The 20,963-nt window shown below is 34.8% G+C and overlaps 1 protein-coding gene across 2 annotated transcripts in view; it reads left to right on the forward strand.

Annotated features, from left to right (window-relative positions):
- The window catches only part of Smp_140120.1 (hypothetical protein), a gene marked incomplete at its 3' end in the record, with an annotated part of 38,078 nt that overhangs the window by 11,963 nt on the left and 5,152 nt on the right, over positions 1-20,963 (forward strand). The window contains exons 3-6 of one of the 2 annotated variants that reach the window (XM_018793676.1): positions 3,025-3,113; positions 10,695-11,010; positions 13,525-13,920; positions 16,841-17,564. In XM_018793676.1, coding sequence (XP_018647129.1) covers positions 3,025-3,113; positions 10,695-11,010; positions 13,525-13,920; positions 16,841-17,326 — 1,287 coding nt within the window. Of the gene's footprint in view, positions 1-3,024; positions 3,114-10,694; positions 11,011-13,524; positions 13,921-16,840; positions 17,565-20,963 lie in introns of those variants that run through there. The other variant, XM_018793687.1, reaches the window with a different exon arrangement.

Below are 20,963 nucleotides of genomic sequence, written 5' to 3' on the forward strand. Positions count from 1 at the left end.
ATTGAAAATCCGATACTTAAAAGAAATTTATATTCTATCATTGATTTAAAAATGAGTTATTTCGTGTTGCTAACACGTCGTAGGATTAGACCAAGTAAATGATGTTGTCTTCTGCTTTACGGTTTCTCGGAAATTTATGAAAACAACTGCGATTGGACAAAATATCTAGGTGTTTTGGTTATAAACCATTGTATCATGTAGGTTCTACTAACTAATTTATGTTACATAACTTTAGGTCTTACATTTTTTTAGCGCTAGTCAATGTATATTTCATTATGTTGTCATGTAGGTGATTGATATCCATCTACTTGCATCTAATCAATTCATTTGTTTAGTTGTAATTATAGTACCAACACAAATAAACCTATATTTTGTTCGGATCAGTGAATTATGACACACTATTCATTGTTATATGAAATGTATAAATATGAGCTGTCAATAAATAATGTAACAATGTTCCCAATTTAATAAACATTCGCTCTTAACTAATGATTGATTTCCTGACTATAGTTGCTATTTAAAGATGATGTTAGGACTTACCTTTCATGATGAGCTGATTGGGCTATATTGACTTGAACACTTGTTTTTTAGGTCTTATCATTGCAGACAGGTCGGTTGGCGAACAGAAAGACTAAAACCAACTGCCTAAGGTCCGCGTGCGATGTCGTTATATTGACTGTACTTAAGTATGACGTCGGTAAAGTGTTTCTTTCAGATAACAATCATCTATCGGGATACTGTCTGGTTTGAAAAGGTTACCTCTAGAAATAGTACATGTCTAGTTCCACAGATTCGGTAAAAATAGAAAAATCATGTGATCCGATCAAACTAACTCTAACCAGAGAATTTCCATTTGGATTGGACCACATGTTTATTGATTACTACTGATTAATATGTAGTTTTTGATATGTTACAACCACGATACAATCAGTATATATATATATATATATATATCGATTATTCCCCGTCAAATTTTTTTAACAAGAGTATAGTGTTACCACAGCAACGACCTATGCACATTCACATGAAATAAGTCTAATATTATATTTAATGTGTTTATCAGTCGAAATTAGTTTGATTATTTCAATCTGTAAAAATCGCACCTTAATTTAGATGGATTCCATTGATAAGAAGTACTATGGTTGGTATTTTGCCTTACAAACTAACACTAACTAAACAATCATTAAAAACCAGAGTACACTAGACAACTGTTTCATCTTAGCATGAGACTAACAAACATCATGAACAGAGGGTGAAGATTTTGCACAGAGTCCAAAAAACATGAATTGTTCTACCGTCACACTGTTTTCACCATATATTTCTAAACATTCACTGCTATACCTGTTGTTACTAGTTATTTTATTGCTCGAACCTACAGGATAATTTAGTACGAAGTATATCCAACTTGAGTGGAAGTTCAATGTAAACTCATGATTTTGGAACACTAAAGTATCCTTCATCTTAACATGATAGAGTTTATAAATTTTGTGGTAATTTTAAGTACTAACCTGAATGTAACTAATTCTGAATAATTGTCTTGTAAGTTTATACATACTACAAGTTGTACTTACTGGGTCATTATTTATTTATTATTTAAACACATAAATATTGGTACAAGGAAAAACCAGATAAATATGCGCCTCACAAATCTCGTTTGATTTGTGTGAGGTCTGTGATACTGACCAGGTGCCCCCACTGAAGCAGGTGGTTTTCTTAGGGGGCCACACCTGGAGCTTTTGACCTGAATGTCTGATCCACAAGGCAGTGGAGCATCGTGAGGAGATGCAGTCCCATGGTAGCCGGTGACCAACGATTGATTCATACGCCATTTGTTCCTTCAGGATACTGGCGCCCATGTGCACTATTGGTTTGGAATCAGGGTTTTCCAACTTCCCTAGGTGGACTCGCCGTGTCCACCAACCCGGTTAAAGCACTGGACATTCGCTTTTCGTTCTCTCAATTTCGTAAACAACACCCCCGCCACGAGAAGGCAGTGAGTAGGACTTCCCTGTCAGAGGCTATATATTCGCGTGGCCATATGAGAGCATTTTGAGAGGGAGAGCGGACTCTCCCCATTCTCGGCCGTACCACGGCATTTGGGGGTACTTAATGGGTTACTACTAAAGTTCGTTGGTACTTGTATATATACACGATATACTAGCAAAATATGAATAAAATGAATTAGAAATTATGGTGTGGAAAATTCCCTTCCCCTCAAATACATCATTTGATAATTTATTTTTTTGTCAGTTCATATCCTCACAGTTAAGGGTCTTAACTTTGACTTGGGATCATTTTTCAACTCAGTTAATACACTTTGTTAGTAAAATTTTAAATGAAAAGTATAAACAGCTGATGAGAATACAGGAAACCAAGTCGAATTATTGTTATTTGGTTATTTGAATAATGAACAGAGGTTAGCTAGACCACGATTAAAAACTTGAGACCATTAAACGGCTACATCGTCTTGTTATAAAACTATTCTGCATCCGAACTCGATTCAGTGATCGGTGGATTTTAACCATGTTAAGTTTGTGGCACTTACCTACCGCAGGCAATAGATGATAGTTGTACAATATTGTAAATTAATTAGAATTAGATGTTAACTTCGTTAGATGTCAGTTCAGTGGTCCGAAGGGTAGACGTTCTCACTTAAAACCAAAGGTCTTCTGTTCAGTTCCCGGATGCGGGATCATGGATATACACTTCTAAAGAGTCCCATACTAAGGTAAAATAGTCATTCAGTTCTTTCAGGTTTTTAATGGTGGTCTAGCTAACATTAGTTTGTGATTTGAACTTTTAAAATTTCATAACCTACACAAATCCCCCTGTACTCACATTATTATTTTGTTTCAATTCACAGTATCATTTGTATCAGTGTCCATGAGAATATTAGAAATATTAGGAAAATGTAAAGAAAAGAGTACAGCCTGAGTGTCTTAGTGTTGAAAAACGTCAACAGAAATTTTACTGTCAGTTTTTCTGTTGTAATACACCATAATTGTCTGATAACAACATATTCAGCTGTTTGCTTCTTTCCCTGTACTATTACGAAATGTTTTGATTGGTCTAACTGATACAACCATTTTTTCAATTAAATTGTTTAACGTAAGGTTAGTTTATTCTTATCACAGTTTGGGATCAGTTGATAAACCAATGAAGACTAAACCACATTAGAAAGCTATCTCTTTCTGTTTTGGGATCCATCGATTGCACCAACTAGAAACCTCATACAAGATCTTCAGGTCGAGAGATTGGTAGGTCTAGGGTTCAAATCTCACGAGTTCGGGATCGTGGATGCGCACTGCTGAGGAGTCCCATAATAGGACGAAACGGCCGTCCAATGCTTCCAGGTTTTCCATGGTGGTTTAGCTTCAATTGACTCATGATTTCAACTATGAAAATAAATGGTGTGTTTAATGTACAATTACAGTTAATATCTGCATATGAGTATGGATTGATAGTTCACTTATGTTTTCTATTCATTAATATCGATGATCTCAAACCTAATGTTTATTTTGTTTCTAGATGATTCATTACATTTTTTCAACTATTGGATCTGAGATCATAACATTCCATAACTAAGTTTTGTACACTGTTTACAGAATCAATCAATAGATCATATGACCTGTATCTTAGGATGAATATTAGGAACCATTGTTTGTCAATTGAATAACCACGTTGTACTTTTAGTGAATAATCAATTTTTCTCAACTCTGTCTCCATACAAAGCTATTATGGTGTGATTTCACGTCAGGAAATGTATCTGGTTTAGTTTTTTCAATTGTTGATCTTGAGTGGATTGTAATGCTTGCGTGAAGTCCATTAATTAAAAAAATTTTAGTAAAGAAATGTAAAGAATCAAAAACATTTTTATTGACCATGTTGTTATCGGACTGGATAATTTTCTTCCCAAAATAGTGCCATTGTGACTCTTATATAGTTTCACATATTTGACCTTCAGTCAAATCAAGCTAGTGACAACGTCTCCCAACGTGTTGAATTTGAAATAGTAGGAAATAGGTTTGAACCGATTTCATGACAGGCAAGGCTGTCCACTATCCCCATTTTTGTTTAACTTCATTATAGACCTATTGATGGAAATAACACTCTCGTCGACTGAAATTTCAGGAATTGATCTCCTACCAAGAGGTCAACTTATCGATTTAGAATACGCATATTACAGTTCTGTTTGGTTAAAACGCTGATAAAATGCAGAGTCTTCTGTTAGCACTGAGTAACAATGCCAGGATATTTGGAGTGCGTTTCTCCCCCTCTAAATGTAAATTGTTACTCCAGGACTGGCCTGCGTCAACACCTGAACTAAGGATAGGGAGTGAAGTAGTCGAACTCATCGTTAACTTCACTTATCTTGGAAGTCCAATCAGCCGTAATGGGTTGGTGTCTGACGAACTCTCAGCACACATTCAAAAAGCTCGTTTGGCTTTGGCCAACTTACGTCACCTATAGTGAAGATGAGATATCCGTCTATCAATTAAGGGACGAGTATACTGCACAGCAGTTCACTCTGTTTTACTCTACGTCTGCGAAACTTGGTCATTAGGAGTAGAAGATACTCATATGCTACTAGTATTTGATCACAGATGCCTTAGAAATATTTCTCGCATCTTCTGAGATCACCGGGTAAGTAATAGTGAGGTTAGATGCAGGGTATTAGGCAATGATGGTAAATCAGTTGATGAGGTCATGAATCTTCATCGAATGAGATGGTTGGGCCACAAGGTACTTATGTCTGAACACTGATTACCCCGACGCGCTATACTGACTAGTACTGGTGATGGTTGGAAGAGAGTAATGGGCGGCCAAACCAAAACATGACACCAGTACTTGAAGTCACTAACTTCTAGTCTGAGTCATGTTGGTAGATGCAGACTACCTATTTGAGGTCCACGTGACTCTCGTAGTCAATGGTTGGAGACTCTGTGTGACATGTCTCAGAATCGATCACAATGGCTCAGGTGTATACACTCTTTATCTTCCCTTAAACCTTGAGATTAAAATTGCTTCATATCTGTTTTCCTTCCTGTACTATATTCTTATATACAATCTTTCTTTTATATATTACCACCACTAAATTAACTACTTCTATAAATTCGATATTCATCTTGTTGTGCTTATAAGGTATGGCAACTTGGACTGGTCCGACGTTGTAGCTGACTGACTGACTGAAAGCAACTCTTTATTTTTGAAGATAGAAATTTGTCCATCGGGTAGTCTAACGGCGTTAACCTTTGTCTGTATAAACCGTCTTATGAGCTTGCTAACAGAATTCGTAATAACGTAACAGATGTGAATGTTTTAAAAAAAATTAATAACTAACATATGTGCATTCATTATTGTTATTGTAGACGGTTTACAATATATCCAAACTATCAGACTTTTTCCTACCCCTTGGAATTCCTCACTTGATATCCACAGTGACATAAATTCTGTTACTTGACGAAGGATAGATCGTTATTAGGTATCACTTTTTTATGGTAGATTGAATCTATTAAAAATACCATATTTCGCCGTTCTCAATGTTTAAATGTTAACTGGTTGGAGATAGTCAGTAAAAATCCTAGACCTAGGTTTCGTGCAGTTGGCGCTTTTCAGCAGGGTGTAATTGTAATCTTGAGGGAATCGGTGCTCCCTGGAGCAGTTGATCCTGTATTGCCCAGCTTTGCAGTCTGAGATGTTACCTACCCAATGCCTCCAAACACCTAACATCAGAACACAGTGTACACAATGTCTATTGTCTTAGACTGATGACAACATTAAATTCGATTGAACGAACTCGGCATTAGTCACTCCTCAAAATCAATCAATTGTTTTTACTATTTTTATGTCCTTAGCTATATGATCATCGCGAAATACGATTGCCAATTTCGATGCGCTGACTTGTGCGACTAAATTAATGACTCATACACACCTATGAGCAACCTAGAGTTCCGACTGGTCCTTTTCTGTTTAACCCTGCTTGTTATGTCCAGGACGGAGATCTCAGCCTCCGCGATACGAATCCCATATTTCAAACATACTTGGTTTATATATAAGCAAAATCAGACCACATCAGGCTATAAAATAGAAAATAACATTTATACAAGATCAAGACAAAAGCGGTTATGATTATGAGAAACTGTGACTAATAGACTGAGAATAACTTGAGAATAATAAATCATATAACAGGAACCATTAAGTCATTTAAGAGCTTATAACAAGAGGAATATAAATATATATATATATATATATATATATATAGCTTAGTTAGTATTAGTCCATAAATAGATCCCGAAAGTTTCCATTATTCTCGTCGGGATACAACACTATTTACTTGAGTTTTGATGATTCAAGTGTTTCAAACACTCACCAGGCCCCAAGTCTGAACTGTAAATCTTTTTAATCTGTTTACGGAGGCTATTGATGTTGCTAGATATTAGACATATGAATAAAAATTGAGTCAAAGGTGTTTTTGTTAACGTTTACTTTGTAAATGAGTTAGATTTGTTACTGAAAATCTGAAACTTATCAGGTTTTGAGATATTTCTGTAAAATCGATGGACGATATATCACAGTCATCTACTCTGCATTCGTTATTATAAGAGTAGAATGCGGGTCGTGTGTATATAATAACGTTTGTTTTGTTCTTAATGTCAATTTTCTTTATTAAAAACCTCAAACACATCCTATATTATTAGTTTGAAATCAGTTTACTGTTTCTTTGCAACGCAAGAATAAGTGCACAAATTTGAGACTTATGTTTTAAAAACAGTTTTATCCTTCATCTTACCCTGTCTTTTTGTTTTAAACTAGGATTTGTTTGTTTTTTGACTGAGAATCATTCGTAACACTATATATATATATAGCCTATTGACGACATTCAAATTCGTCTATATAGATACACAACATTCACCTTCCGAATCTCTACAAGGCTTTTTAAGAGTTTACATATTGTCACCGGTTAGGGTTTAGGGACTTAAGTTCAAGGTTTAGGATTAGGATTTAGGGACAAGGTCGATTTGCACGTGATATGCTATCTGTATAAAAAAAGGTGTCCATTTTATACGCTTAATGATGTATCTTTACCGTGTGGTTACTCAAATTAATTTTTTGTCACTTTTAAACGTCCTAAACACCTTACACAAGTATTTCCTATGCTCTCTGATGTAAAATAGTTGTATGCAAACTGTAACTCATGAAATCCTCTGGAAGCGTGCGTAAAAACGGTTAGAATTGAGGTATTTTAAAGTTGTTCTAAGGGAGCGTTTTATATTAAAGATCTTGAAAAAAAGTTTCATTAGACATGTTGTATTGCAACGGTTAGTCTTGTAAGCTGAACTTTATTACATTCTATTATATTATATTCTAACAACCTTCTGCATGCTATGCACCATTCACTTTGCGATTGAGACGTACTTTTTATATTCATGTGGCTTATTGTTTCTAGAAGTTAACTTACGTCTGACGTAAAGCGTAGTTTGCGGATCTGTAATACGTTGTAAAACTACGACTTGAAGGGTTGATTGAACGTTTTACAATACTATTTACTGTTAAAATACTTCAGCTAAACTGTTTTGAAAATTGTCTAATTAATATCTGCCAATCTAGAAAACAATAATTCTTACACATTCTGTGTATACTTACCAGTTAATAACACAACGTATTGCTTGGAACAATTGTGTTTAGTTTCAAGGTGCCACACCACATCATCCCAGCGAAGGGCTGAAATGCATAAGCAATAATAGTACTACTAGTAGAAGATACGATTCGTTATGCGAGATATGGTCTGTGAAGAAAATATATTTTCATGGAATAAGCAAATTATAGGATAATTCAGAATATTACGACCTAAGGGAAAACAAATGATGAATGCACGTCCCCCATTGCTACCGATTCTGAACCATGTCACCCAAAGTTCCTAACGATTGGTGACGATTATCATGCAAACTTCAACCAATCAATCTGCTACGTTTTGGTTTAGTTGTCACTGTCTTTCAGCTCTACCTCTACACTAACTATCATCGCTTGTCGAGGGAGGCGGTGGTTGCGCTTATGTAATGCATACCACAACGTCTTCTGCTGATGAAGACGTCCAACCAATTTACTATTCTCACCTAATACCTACTTCTAATCTCGTCATGGCTCATTTTGTTGTTTCAACATAAACCAGCAATGTTTAGAAAGGATCTATCATCAAATACCAGTGACCTACTAATATCATCTGTTTATTGAATGGCATGTTTTGAAAAATAAGTACTTCAGTGCTTTACTGCTTAGTTCACTATGGTTGGTAGACGAAAATGTCGCCTATTTCACCAATCAGATTATAATCGTCTTTACTTTTAGCTAAAGGTTCCATGAATTTGATCTCTTCTGCTATTCGTCTTGTTAATTTCATCTCGTTGTGCCAATATTACATCACAATTTAGTTTGAAAATCTAAAGCCTTTGAACTACGTGTTCTTATGAAGAGTCTTAAATCCTGATATGAATTATCCGTTCAATATTTCCAAATTTTCAGTTTATAACGGCAATAACAACAAAGTGAAAAATATTTTAATTTTACATATTAAGATGTTAGGTGTTTCGTTGAAGTTTCTTGGCTGAAAATCATGAACCTGGTAGTTGTCAACGAGCCATGTCTGTAGTTTTAAAGAAACTAACGCTTCCTGTGCGATGCGAACCTGTTACCCAAATTCGTCGTTTAAGGCGATAATACTCAACTTTCCGGCCATGATTGACATATAAGTCTGAGAAATATATAATTGATTGATCACTGAGTAATGGTCAATCTCATGCTTGTCTAGGCTTTTAATACGGGTAAACCATTTAGTAATATATTCACCAAGGTAAGTGATTCAACATTACTTGTACTATATCGAGATGTTTAGTTGCTATTAGTAGTCGGAATGCATTATATATATATATATATATATATATATATATATATATATGAGTTATTCGACCTTGGTAGTTGTGCATTTTTTGGCATTGTCTCAAATAAAGAAGATTTGGTTGCTTTAGTATACATGGCGTTGGAGAATGATATAATTTGTAGAAAAATCATTTGCTTTACATTTTGGTATTTCACGTTTTTCTCTCTATCATACACACAAACTCACAATCACACACACACAAAACTTAATATTAATAGAATCTCTAAAAACTTTATAAAACCTATACTGGTTGTGTATTTTTATGGGTTTGTGCATGTGTATGTAAGTTTCCGTGTGTTCGTGAACAGATAAATATCAGTACACCAAAAAAACGCATTATGTGCGTTTGTTGGCATAGACGATTTCATATTTTGTACATTCCATTAGTAATAGATATTGATTAGAATCAATAAGATTGGTATATTAGTGATTTACTTAATACAAATACTTAGCACCTTATTACTCATCTTACCTATCATATTATTGTTATTGTCATTATAATTAACCCATTCACCAAGTAATTGTCTGCAAACCACACTCTAAGTGTAAGAAGGGTTGTGATACGATTACTGGAACCTAAGTGAACGGAGCAGGGTACGAGCCTGAGACTTAGTGGCTAAACTTTGAATGCCCCAAACATCGATCCACGGTTTGAGTACTCTAACCACCACCTTACATTTCAAAACAGTGCACCCGGTGTCGAGTCACTTAGACTAGTGACCATAATGCAACCTGATCTATAGAATTTAATCAGCAATAAAAAGAACTTGGTATATGACATTGTTCACAACTCGGTGATCAAACAATTGTAAGTACAGTCCTACAGAAAATCAGTCGTGACCCCGATAGGTCAGTAAGTAGTAATGTCTCTGACTGTGAAGCTGAGTGACACGGGCTCGAATCAGCCAAGAAACATCAGTTCCCTTAAGATTGGAAGTACACCTTTCTGACGAATGTCAAATAACATAAAAGTTACGTCAAGCAGGGTTTGTTGTTAACCAACTCCATCACCTTACTTTATTACCGTTCCAATGATTTTGTGTTTCGGTCGAATTAAAATCTTGAACCCTACATTGAGTATATTGTCTTGTATAAAAATTAGACGTTAGTTGTCATAAGCCAAGTTGTCTGTGCGTAGTATTTCTTAGAATTCATTTTAGTATGACACATCGTTCCTGCTGATTTCTGTGTTACATTATGGGTTGTATCAATCTTACTCTCTTGAGCATCATTGAACGAAAAAACTACTTATTATCACAAGCCGAAAATTGTTCTCAGCACTACTTTTCATCAGTTTCAATCAGCTGCAAGTGTAGTGAACAGAACACTGGTTGGGGACAATCGAATGTATTAAAGCAAACATTACAGACTATCTCAGTAAATTCTGAAAACCATACAATGGACAGTCAATTTGCAAATTAACAACCAATAGTCTCAATCTTCACTGTTTCTTCTCTAATTCCATTGTTCGTGCATTTTTCTACCGATTGCGCTTTGTTTCAGTTCTTTCCTCATCGGTCTTCTGCGAAATACATTCTATGTCTGACCAACACTATATACTACTTATATGGATATAAGTAGACCACACCACACAAGTACTCTATCGTTTTCGTATATCTTTAAATTATCAACCGTGTGAATAATATTAGTGTTCTAGTTAAAGACATATCATGGTACTTGTTAAAGCTGTGTGAGTGACTTTGACCATCTTTATCGATTATTATTGCCTTCTATTTTTTAAAATTTTTTTTACATACAGTGTTAATCCAGTGATTTTCGATGCATCACTAGTGCATAGAGCTCGTTATTTCATTATTAAATCAGATTATGTGTACAATGTGCACCAATCTATAAAATATGGTGTTTGGTGCTCAACGCGTACTGGTAATCAATGTTTGGATGAAGCGTATCAATCAGTACATGGCTCTACCGTGACTCTAGCAACAACAACGACTACCACCACCACTACTGCTAAAAGCGTCAACAGTCGTAATGATAATAATAATACTAACATAATCAGTGATCAATCGACGTTAGTTTATAACAGTAAACTACAATCAGATAGAAATGAAAAAGTGACAGGGATTACTTCTACTACTGCTGCTAATAATTATACTACTACCACTACTGCTAATAATAATAAATCCTACTCAACTAACAATGCTGTTCAATGCCTAAATGATGTAAGTTGTTTGTTCTTTCATGCGTAATGTTACGTGCAATATGTTTCTTTTTTTTTGAAGAACAATTATGATATCGATCTAATTTACTTGTTGCTTGCTAGTTTCTTTTTCATACTGTTCAACAGAGCATTGATAATAGTCGTGGAAGAATAAGGTGAATTTATGTATTCTTAATGATGATGATGACTATGACTGTTCAGCTGTCTACCATCTGAAGTATTTGTAGCTGACATTTGATGGGGAATAATAAAAAGATGTACACATAGCTTATTATATTTGAACAGAGTTGGATAATGGCTAGCAGTGGAATTCAGGTCGCATTTCGTTTCATTTGTGACTCGTCGGCTACGTGCACATGCATTCCAGTGTTGATATTCACACTGAAATTCAAACACATCACCTTTCGCTTCAGATTCCTAACACGTTACACACTTATTAACTTGTAACGTAATCACTAAATCCAGGCAATCTGTACAGGACGTATATGTCCCAACTTTGACTGATAGAATCCAAACCATTACAAATGAAATCAATAAAAGCTGTAGGTTGTGACTCCATAATATAACTCATTTCAGTCAAAGAGGCAATCTAGTCCCAGTGTTCATTCTGAGACTCGAACCTGCTTTCAAATAACAATACATTATCCACTGATTCGTCTCATCCAGATGCCCAATAACATATTCAATGGGTGTTATATTCACATGGTATTTATAAAGGATTTTGATTACCTGATTGTTGACATTTAAGGTCAAATTTTGTTCATTCCTATTTGGTGTATATGCATCTTGAATGGACTGCCTTAATGTAGCCATTGTGCCGCAAATTTTTAGTATAGCATGACACCCACATCCTGGATCCCACCGCTGTCTATTATTTATCTGTATTTAAAAAAGCTCATGCCTCTTTATATTTCATTCGTATGGATTTTCCATCTACACATAAATACACATGTACTTAAATGTATATTATTGTATTGTGTCACAAAAATTCATCTTTTACATTAAAGGAATTACTTTCCGCTTTTGAAAAAAGAAACTCACTATCATATGCAAATCATTTAAAGAAAATTTATGTTACACAAAGATCACATATATATGTGTATTTATGCGCTTCTCTAATTTATAACCTACTGGATCATTTAATTCAGTTTGTTTTTCAAAATATTATCATTATATCAAGACATTTTTAATCAGTCAGTCAGCTGCAATGTAGGACTAGGCACACATACGCATCAGTCCAAGTTGCCATACCTCATTAGCACAACAAGATGAATACCGGATTCATAAAAGTAGTTAATTTAGTGGTGGTAGTATATAAAAGAAAGGTTGTATGTAAGGATATAGTATATGAAGGAAGAAAGTTATGAAGCAATTTTAATCTCAAGATTTAAGGGAAGATAAGGAATGTATACACCTGCGCCATTGTGATCGATTCTGAGCCATGTCATCCAGAGTCTCCAATCATTGGTTACGATAGTCATGCGAACCCCAACGAGGTAGTCTGCATCCACCAACATGACTCAGACTAGAAGTTAGTGACTTCAAGTACTGATGTCATGTTTCGGTTTGGCCGCCCCTAACTCTCTTCCAACCATCCTTAATACTAGTGAGCATAGCACGTCGTGATAATCGGTGTTCAAACATATGTAACACGTGGCCCAACCATCTCATTCGATGAAGATTCATGACCTCATCAACTGATTTACCATCATTCCCTAATACCCTGCATCTAACCTCACTATTGCTCACCTTGTGATCCCAGCATATGCGAGCAATATTTCTAAGGCATCTGTGATCAAATACTAGTAACTTACGTGTATCTTCTTCTCTTAATGGCTATTTTTCACAGCCGTAAAGTAGAACAGAACGAATAGCTTTGTATTATACTCATCCCTTAATTGATAGACGGATATCTCGTCTTCGCCATAGGTGTTCCAGTTTTAGTTTACAGTAGAGAGATGAAAAAGAAGATAGAAAAAGAAAGAATTTGATTTTAGAGAAACGCCATCAGAAAAATTGTTGTCGAAACATCGCCAGATAGTTTTACTCATAGTTGGCAACATGGGACTAACAAAATGTCGAACATAAAACATGTTTTATCAGTTGAAATAGATGATGTCAACACATTGTTACAAATTGACTGAAGTTAGAAATTTCAATCATTGTATTCTATCTCTCGACAGTCTTAAAGTTACAAACTTTTGAATGTCTAGTGCAATCGATTCCTGACTAGGTCATGGGTACGCACCAATATTGAATTTTATTATAGAGTAAAACAGTTTGTTTAGTATCCCCTAGGTTCAGCTAAATGCTGTCAACGTTATCAGCTACCTTCCAACTAATTTTATTCCCTTCAGAACTTTCCTTTTGATAGTGTCTTTTGTTCGATGTTTATTTTTTTTACTAGTCGTCTGCTGATGTTACAACCGCACCCATCTTGTCTGTTTGCTCTACTACCACCACTAATACAAATACACTCAATAACCTTGATACAGCTAACGTTTCAAGAACGAAGGTCAGTACAAACGACCCAATTATACCAATAACAACTATTACTTCAACCATACCGACGGCAAATAATGGTCAGAACTCGACCAAATCAAAAAGAACTTCAACATCTACATTTAATAATAACATAAACTCTTCTCCTGGACATATCATTCTATTTTTTTCAGTTCGAGAATCCGGATATCTAACTGGGGTTGCTGAAATGATCAGTCCGGTTAATCCACAAAAACGTTCTACAATATGGCAAGATTTACGATTTAGGGGAGAATTCGCTGTCAGATGGTTGTATATTAAAGTTAGTTATGTGTATATTACTTTTATTTTCTTCATATTAAAATCAATCTTATATGCTGTAACTTATATAAACGCCTTACGAAATCATATTGAGAGTTCATCGTACCATATGTTACCTAACATATAAAACTTGTCAGAATCCTACTTATTACTTGTAAATACCTCTGCTAAGTGAACTAATCTCGAATAGTAGGAATTTCTGTCTAGATTGTCAAATCAGCAACGTTTCGGCTTATAGATTATTAGCTTTCAACTATGAAAATACTAAATCTCCACAAAATCCCCTTCTGATAATAAATAATTTAAGTTTGTGGATACGAAATTTTTTGATGGGTACTGCAGTAAAGTAAGATCCTAGTTAGAATGTATACTAGTTGAAAATGATGCATATAAAAATGGTACAAGGTTTTAGGAAAAAGAAACGAGATATAGAACCTTTTGTCAACCATTTTTAATCATATCAAACATGTATCAAATGTATTTTCTCTATTTATGATGATTCTACTACGATACGTATTCACACTTATCGTTCATTTATTTATTTAAACACACAAACATTGGTACAAGAAGGCACTAAATATATATGCTCCACACAAATGATTCAATTTGTGTGAGAGGTGAAATAATGCCTGGGCACCTAAATCGAAGCAGTTGGTTTTCTTAGGGGGTCATTCCTCGAACCTTTGACCTACAGTGAAGCAAAGTAAAGAGACGGTGACCAACATTAGATTCATACGCCATTTGTTCTCTCAGGAGCCTAGAGCCCATTTGCACCATTGGTTTGGAATCAGGGTTTTCCAATTCCCTCAGGTTTATCCTCCATATCCACTAACCCGATTAAAGCTCCGGAGATTCGAGTTTCGTCCTCTCAATTTAATGAACAAAACCCCCACCCCGAGAAGTCAGTGAGTATGACCTCCCTGTCAGTGTCTGTATACATGTAGCCATGTGAGAGCATTTTGGAAGGGAGAGCTAACTCTCCCCACCTTCGATCTTACCAGGACATTCGGAGGGCACATTAAATTACAGAATAAAATAGTGTAAAATATGATTAGGAAGAAATTAAACATTATCAGACCGAATTACGAAGCTTTCATCAGTAGTGAAATTGTGGCTGTATAGTTTAATTCTCTAAATGTATCTAATTTCCGTACTTATTTAAATCATAATGACAAAAGCTAGATGATACAAATATTGTAAAATGGAATTACCATTGGTGTTACTAAGTTTTATCATTACACACTACTTAATTATTGTTACTCATTTAACAAATCGATTTTTTAAAAAAATACAAATACTGACAGTATACGACCCAGCCTCACTTTAAACGAACTACATGAAGCTGTACAAATGGTTTAATCAATAAACTGTCAGTGTTACGTGCTTTCTTTACTCTTTATCGGTATCATAGACATCACTCAGTTGGTTTGCACACTGATTATGTCGACAAGTCAATAAATCAATTCATGTGCTTGTCTTTCTTGCCTCTCTCTATATATATACATATATATAAGTACATACCCTAAATTAAAATAAAGGTTACCAGCTGAAATTTACATTTAATTAAAATAACATATAGGTGTAGTCTCTATGTGTTATCTGAGATAATAGTCACAGTATGATTGTTAATAGTTGCTGTTTACGCATGGCTGTGTGATTATAAAATAAACAAACGATAGGATAAAATGTATCAACACTGCTTATTTTATGTATGCAAATCAGGTCATGCGACACTTACAAAAAAAGTTATTCTTGAATGATTATTTTCATGGTTTAAAGCAGTAGTTCAGTGGTGAAAATATGTTGAGAATTTAAAAGGTTTTCATGAGCTATAAATGAATAATGTAAATAAGTAGTTGAGGGTCTGTTATATTCAGCGAACAGATCAGTTATTATCAGAAGGGGTTTTGTGGATGCCGGCTCAGTGGTCTATCGGTTAAGTGTTCTGGCGCGAGACTGGTGGGTCCTGGGTTGGAATCTCGCGAGGTGAGGTCGTGGATGCGCACTGCTGAGGAGTCCCACAATAGGACGAAACGGCCGCCTAGTGCTTCCAGGTTTTCCTTGGTGGTCTAGCTTCGATTAACTCACGCTTGCAACTATGAAAACAGATCAGTGTTTTAATTGTTTGACCCAATGTATATTAGTACGACTAAATGATGTCAACTAATTACTGATATTACTAAGAATCGATTTTCCTTAAAGCCTGATGTAACACCACAATCAATGGTCTAAAACTAATGAACTCTAAATACTCTGGGCTCATTGAATAACAGGATCGTCAATGTGCGCTGCTGAAGTGTCACAAACTGAACTAAACCATCTCTTTGCACATGTTTTATTTGTCAGTGACTCCCTGTCAGTAATTCATCCATGATAAAGACTTCATTAAAATCTAACTAAATATTTTTGATAGGTGGTGGACCTCAGATCACACGTTATAGACCACTTTGAGCGAATCATTTCGTAATACCTGCATACGATTGTTGTTCACACAAAGACTTAAGCTTACTACTTTTCTCAATGCGTTATCCCTTGACTTACTGAACTCTGATAACCAATAACTTCTTTAATAATACATTCAATCAATAAGTCTCAAGTAAGCCGACACATTCTTTCCAATCCCACTGCTAAGCGCGTACCAAATACTCTTCAAACCTATAACCAAACCCTTTTATCAATGCTATCCCCCTAAAAGATATAGATGGCTGATACAGACTGATCGATTTTAATTCTGAATATCAACATACGTAAATTAATAAGCCAAATTTTGTTATTCTATTTAACAGTATACAATTATTAACTTGATAATTACCTGAATCTTTCAAACGAATTATGTATTTTCTATTCCCATTCATTGTGTTTTCTTTTGTTTGGTTTCTCCTTTCTATCTCCCTCCTCAATTGTTTCATCGACCATAATAGCATATTCCAAATCATGTCATTAAGCATATCTTAGTTGAATGCTATGATAATCGTCCAGTGACAGTGTTACGTGATACTAGTGAAATTTTACCACCGTCTAAAGGTGAAGAATTACTACGTATTGTACATGAATATGGATTATCTACATCATCATCACTGCCGACTATGTCATACTCATCGTCAACATCATCTCATTCGATTGGAGGTGTTAAATCATCGACCAGCAAAATTGGTAACAATCATAATTTTTCAATCAATACAAATTTGACCAATTCAAATGGATTAAATAATCATAAGACTACTAGTACGAGTAGTAATTTGATTGTTCCATCATCTACCATCTTTAATAATAACAATATTACTACTGCTACTACTACTAATAATAATAGTAAGAATATTGTCCCTTCAGTGAGTATATGTTCAACAATTCCTGAGAATCACAATTCACAAGTTACTACTGATGTGTCGAAAAAAACATATGAATAATTCTTCGTCTACAATTGTACAAATTGTCATATGATTCTCTCACTTAGTTTCTTCTATTTCGTTAACTTCGGTGATATACATATAGATTATATAAATGTGTACAGTATTCTTGTTATAAATGCACTCGTCAATTAGACATGTGTTATCTTCAAATTTATTCCCAGAATAAAAGAATCTTATTCATTTCTTGAGTATTAACTTTTATATACTACTGAAATAAAGTAGTTTCGTATTTTTGGTAAGTGAAATTGTGTTCTTTTTTTTTACGTTAAAATTATATATTTAAGCAGTTATTGTGTATGATACTATGGGTTTTTGGAGATTGTTGAATTTTATAGTTTGTATCACAGACTGAATTCAGTTAAACAGCGGTTTTGTCCTAGTGTAGGACGACTCATCAATATTGAGAATCTATAACCAGTGAAGTTCATCCTGATAGAATTTGGAGCATTCGCCCACCAAGAACATTAGGAGGTGACCAGGCAATATCCCGAATACAGCTCATTTAGGAATATAAACCACTGAATACCAACGCAGTGATCTAAAGCTTAAGCCCTTAACATAAGACCTAAAGGTCCTGGATATCAATCCCCGATTAAGTCGTTGAAGCATACTTCTGCGAACTCACATTCTAGGACGTGACAGATGTCCATCGATTCTTGATCTTAACCATTAACTTGTACAATGTCATTTGAACCAGATACGTTATTATTTCACTACTTAATTGGCTTATTATTTATGTACCCAGAGTCATCGTTGACATTTCTTTTTTGTTAAATTAAATCTATCTACGTATAAATACACATGTGTGTAACTACTTTAATTCAGTATATGGCAGTACAGATCTCAACAGTTCTGTTTTCTTACTCTTTGTCTAGTTCAGCCAATCGATTGTTTAAGAGCATAGATACTAAATAACTTTTAGTGTTTAGATTCCATAAAACATTTTCTGTCAATCAGTTCTAACGGTGTCCTGTTATTTACCCATTTTATTGCTGCTAACTTTGCACATGTGAAGTAGTATAACTTAAAGCGGAATATATAAATTTTAAAATTAATAACTCAAATATTATTTTAATAGTTGAGATCATGAGTCAATTGAATCTAGATCACTATGGAAAACCTGGAAGCACTGGATGACCGTTTCGTCCTATTGTCTGAGTCCTTAGCAGTGCGCATCCACGATCTCGCGCGCGAGCGCTTAACCTCTAGAAGCTAGACATTAACACCGTTGGATGCTGGCTCAGTGGTCTCAACTATTAAAATTACTATAATATCCACAACAACCCCTTCTGATATTATTCAAATATTATTGTTCAAATGTAAACATCAAAGCCTGCTATCTTGGTGTCATTATTATTTTCATAAAAAGACATGCCTTCGTTGTATATCCACTTCAAATAAATAATAATAGAAAATCAGTGGACTACCGATTTCCATCAATTTCAAAGTCTTCGGTCTTACATGTTTAGCACCTTCATGTCTTATGGTAACGAATACGTTATTAGTTTATTCTTATTTCATTCCTTACTCTTTTTTGACCGTTTTGGGTCATGGTTTCTTACTAGAATTTCGAGAATATATTTTAAACCTAGTTAACTTGTAACAAGCGTATAGTTATTGATTAGCGTAATGATTTTTTAAAGATAATTATCATCAGTCAGTCAGTCAGCTACAACGTAGGACCAGGCACATTTATGCATCGGTCCAAGTTGCCATACCTCATTAGCACAACAAAATGAACACCGAATTCATAGAAGTAGTTAATTTAGTGGTGGTAATATATAAAGGAAAGGTTGTATATAAGAATAAAGTACAGGAAGAAAGACAGATCTGAAGCAATTTTAATCTCAAAGTTTAAGGGAATATAAAGAGTGTATACACCTACACAATTGTGGTCGATTCTGAACCATGTCCAGAGTCTCCAACCATTGGTTACGAGAGTCACGTGGACCTCAACCAGGTAGTCTGCATCTACCAACATGACTCAGACTAGAAGTTAGTGACTTCAAGTACTGGTGCCATGTTTTTGTTTGGCCACCCCTAACTCTCTTCCAACCATTGTCAATACTAGTCAGTATAGCGCGTCGTGGTAATCATACCATAATTAAACTGGACTAATCCTCCTCGAAAACCATTATTTTTGTGAGACTATTAATCATAGACGAACCAGTCAGTTTCAAGATATTGCCTCTTGGACTTTTTCCCAAAATGCTTTCACCCATATGACTACAATGCCTTATTGCATTAGAGCTAATTTAAGTTAGTGATGAGAACGCTAACTCCTATTTACAACCCCATTTTTAATACTAATAAGTCATTGAAATTTCTTGAGTTCTCTTAAAAATCATTGGATGGTTGTCCATCAACTACAGTCGCATCAAAAGTCATTTTCCCTTTCATATTTCATCATAATTACATCATATTTAAATAACTCCAACAATGGTCTTCTGATTGTTTACAGCTCTTAAAAGTTACCAATTTTTATTTATTTCTGATTTATTGATTTAAGATAGCTGCCTACCTACCATATGTTGATTACCTTTTATTTCTCACACACAATAAATTATGGCTTATCTATAATGCAAATTTTGTGAACGTTCATTCTGTTTAATAGCATATGTTGTTTTAGTTACAAAATGAACTCATCAAATTCATAGACAGTTCAAAACCAAGGTCAACAATTGTGTGTAAGCGTCGTCTGTGTCATAACCATGGTAACAGAGGTCATTCCGATAGTCACCGGTTTGAATGAACTTTATTATTATTACTTGTTGGCATGATTACTTAATCGTTTCGTGTGTGTGTTTATTTATTCTATGAATCATTTATTGTTTCTAATGGTGCTATATGTGTTATAGGAGCTAATGATGATAGACAACAACGAAACCTCTGCAATTAAATCATCTAGCTCGTAGAATACGTCACTAAAAGCATCTACATGAACTGCACATTTCTTCTTTCATTTCATCATTTAATGTATTATTAATATTCTTTTTTTCTTCATTAAACTGGGTAGACCTACGAAAGTATTAAAAGTATCAATAATACCTGCATCTCAGAGTCCTGATGGCCACTTGCTTGGGCAATGGAGTGAAGGTGAAATTCAGTTAGTATTGTTTGTTTGGATAGGACGAAACGCGCGTCCTGGATTCCACTGCTAGCCACTATCCATCTTTGTTTACAATGCTTGTGAAGTTAGGCTATATCGAGGCAATATGCACATATGCCAATTAGAGACTGACCAGTTGCAGTCCTGAACATCAATGGGAAGATTCAAACAAACAATACTAAGTGAATTCATATAGCATACAAGTTATCATGACCTATTGATAGTTCAGCAAATAGTAATTCTCTAATACACATGAACCAACAGTTTATTGTTAAAGAATTCTAAACATGCAGGATCCAAATTGCACCAGTTATTTTTTGTCTTTCAATGGGGGAAACCTTTGCTACGGATTGACGTTATCTATAAAATGATTAGGAGCTATCGAACGCTAGACTGATTAGTTTGTTTTGTTCTAATCTGGAGTTTTACTTGCAATATGCACTCATGATCTTGTACTATATCGATTCCGAAGACTCTGTTTTTCGCTGAGACCAAGTTGCTCCTACACCACCAAACGTATAATTC

Source organism: Schistosoma mansoni (assembly GCF_000237925.1).
Source record: "Schistosoma mansoni, WGS project CABG00000000 data, supercontig 0199, strain Puerto Rico, whole genome shotgun sequence".
Classification (NCBI taxonomy): Eukaryota; Metazoa; Platyhelminthes; class Trematoda; order Strigeidida; family Schistosomatidae; genus Schistosoma; species Schistosoma mansoni.